Source organism: Euprymna scolopes, chromosome 41 (assembly GCF_053919585.1).
Source record: "Euprymna scolopes isolate OS-2025 chromosome 41, ASM5391958v1, whole genome shotgun sequence".
In the NCBI taxonomy this organism is placed as follows: Eukaryota; Metazoa; Mollusca; class Cephalopoda; order Sepiida; family Sepiolidae; genus Euprymna; species Euprymna scolopes.
In genome coordinates, this window is record NC_136522.1 from 45,945,226 (window position 1) to 45,947,284 (window position 2,059).

Genomic DNA, 2,059 nt, shown 5'->3' on the forward strand with positions numbered 1-2,059 from the left:
CTGCGATTCACACATTTACCGATCATCTTGATTGTTTAGCTTGTCATTGAGTCATATTTGCGAAGAGTTAGTGAGTGGTATTGGTGTTGTACAAGCTTCTGCCACTTAAATCCATCAAAGTACAGATATCCCAATGGTTCTAGATCATTCTTATTGGACCACTTTTCAAAGTTCTATGGCGAGGAAGGCATAGTAACATGTGCAGATTTAATCAGTTGAGAGTCATAATTTCACACATGAGGGCAAAAATCTTTTCTTTACGTCGTTATGATGTTCTGATTTAAGGGCAGTTTCCGGTGGAGATTTGTGTGACTGAGCAACCCTATTTAGAGACAGCACTGCTCACTCACTGTATGGGAGGGTGCTAGAAAAGATGCACTAAAAATTGCCCATCAGAACCAAGCTGGTTAGCTTACTGTGGTTAATGGAAATTCACTACGGCAGGAACAAGAAATTTGCAGGAAGTTGTTGGAACGTCAGAACTTTTCTTGTTCTGGAAAAAAATGCATGTCCAGAGCAACAAACAGCACTAGTTATGAATAAACTATCATCAATATAGCAGCTTTGAAACACGTCTATCAGGCGGGCAAGGACCAAATTACTGAAGTGAAGTTGGATTACACACTTTTCTGGAAAAGTAAACCAGAGGATATGAAGCGGGGTGGTGGCGTTGGCTTTGCGATTAGGTCCAGTCTCGTTGAGAAGATTGAACTTCTAACTGGAATCACTGATCATCTCATGAAGCTCAGAGTCTCTCTGGTACGTGTTCAATGCTTGTCTATTCTGTCAGTGTATGCACCAACTATGGAATCAACAGAAGAAAGCATCATGTCCTTTTATGAGGCTCTTGGAAATACCATTGCAGCTGTACCAATTGAGGAGAAACTGATTGTCCTTCGTGATTTCAACGTGTATGTTGGTTGGAAACATAACATATGGGATGCACTTGACCGTTTTGGCAAAGTTAACGGTTATGGTTTACTGCAGCTTTGTTGAGAATTTAAATTTGTTGTGTCTAATACATTCTTCCGTCAAAAGCGTAAGATTAAAGTCATATGAACCCCCCCCCCCCAATCAAAGCCTGAACATATGATCGACTTCATACTCACACGTAAAATTGACATGAGAGACATGTGCAATGTGCTGACTGTGACACCAATCACAAGTTGGTACATGGAAAATTTAAGCTCTGCATTCATAGAAAGATTCAAATAGCAGGGGTTAGGGGTCCAAAACGTGTTGATGTCGCCAAACTAAGAGATCCTGCAATTCGCATGGCTTTGGAGAAAAAACTAAGCACAGTTGAGTTTGATGACACCTGGAAAAATTTTAAAGATCAGGTATATACTTCTGGAGTGGAGATACTTGGCCTGAAGAAGTCTACACACAAAGACTGGTTTGATGACAATGACCAAGAGACATTTGGCTCTCTTGGAGGAAAAACAGGTCCTCCCAGAAACACTTTTAACTAACAATCTCAGAAACAGAAAGTCGGCAAAAGAAAATACAAGGAGCATGTCGCGGTTCTACAGAAAGAGCTCAGGAGAATGAAGAATATGTGGCTTTTCACCAAGCCCAGCAGACCTGTTCGACTGACAAGAAGAGGTGCATCAGGTGAGTCATTGGTGACATAAAACTAGTAGCTCTGGTTAGTCCACCAAGACAGACCATCTACGAGAAGGTTACTCTAATTTCAAAACACTGCTGTCTCATGCGTATATGCATATATATATATATATATATATATATATATATATATGCATTTGTGTACATATATATATATATATATATATATATATGTATGTATTTGTGTACATATATATGTACATATATATATATATATATATAAATATATATATATATGTATTTGTGTACATATATATGTACATATATATATATATATAAATATATATATATATATGTATGTATTTGTGTACATATATATATATATATATATAAATATATATATATATATATATATATGTATGTATTTGTGTACATATATATGTACATATATATATATATATATAAATATATATATATATATATATATTACATA

At 35.9% G+C, this 2,059-nt stretch overlaps 1 protein-coding gene across 1 annotated transcript; it reads left to right on the top strand.

Annotated features, from left to right (window-relative positions):
• Positions 1–651: 651 nt before the first annotated feature.
• On the top strand, positions 652–996 carry LOC145266677 (uncharacterized). The gene has a single exon (XM_080122604.1). The coding sequence runs from the start codon at positions 652–654 to the stop codon at positions 994–996; it is 345 nt and encodes a 114-aa protein (XP_079978730.1).
• Positions 997–2,059: the final 1,063 nt, after the last annotated feature.

Bases quoted from the DNA above. Each gene is read 5' to 3' on its own strand.
- LOC145266677 (XM_080122604.1), top strand. From the start codon at position 652: ATGAAGCGGGGTGGTGGCGTTGGCTTTGCGATTAGGTCCAGTCTCGTT.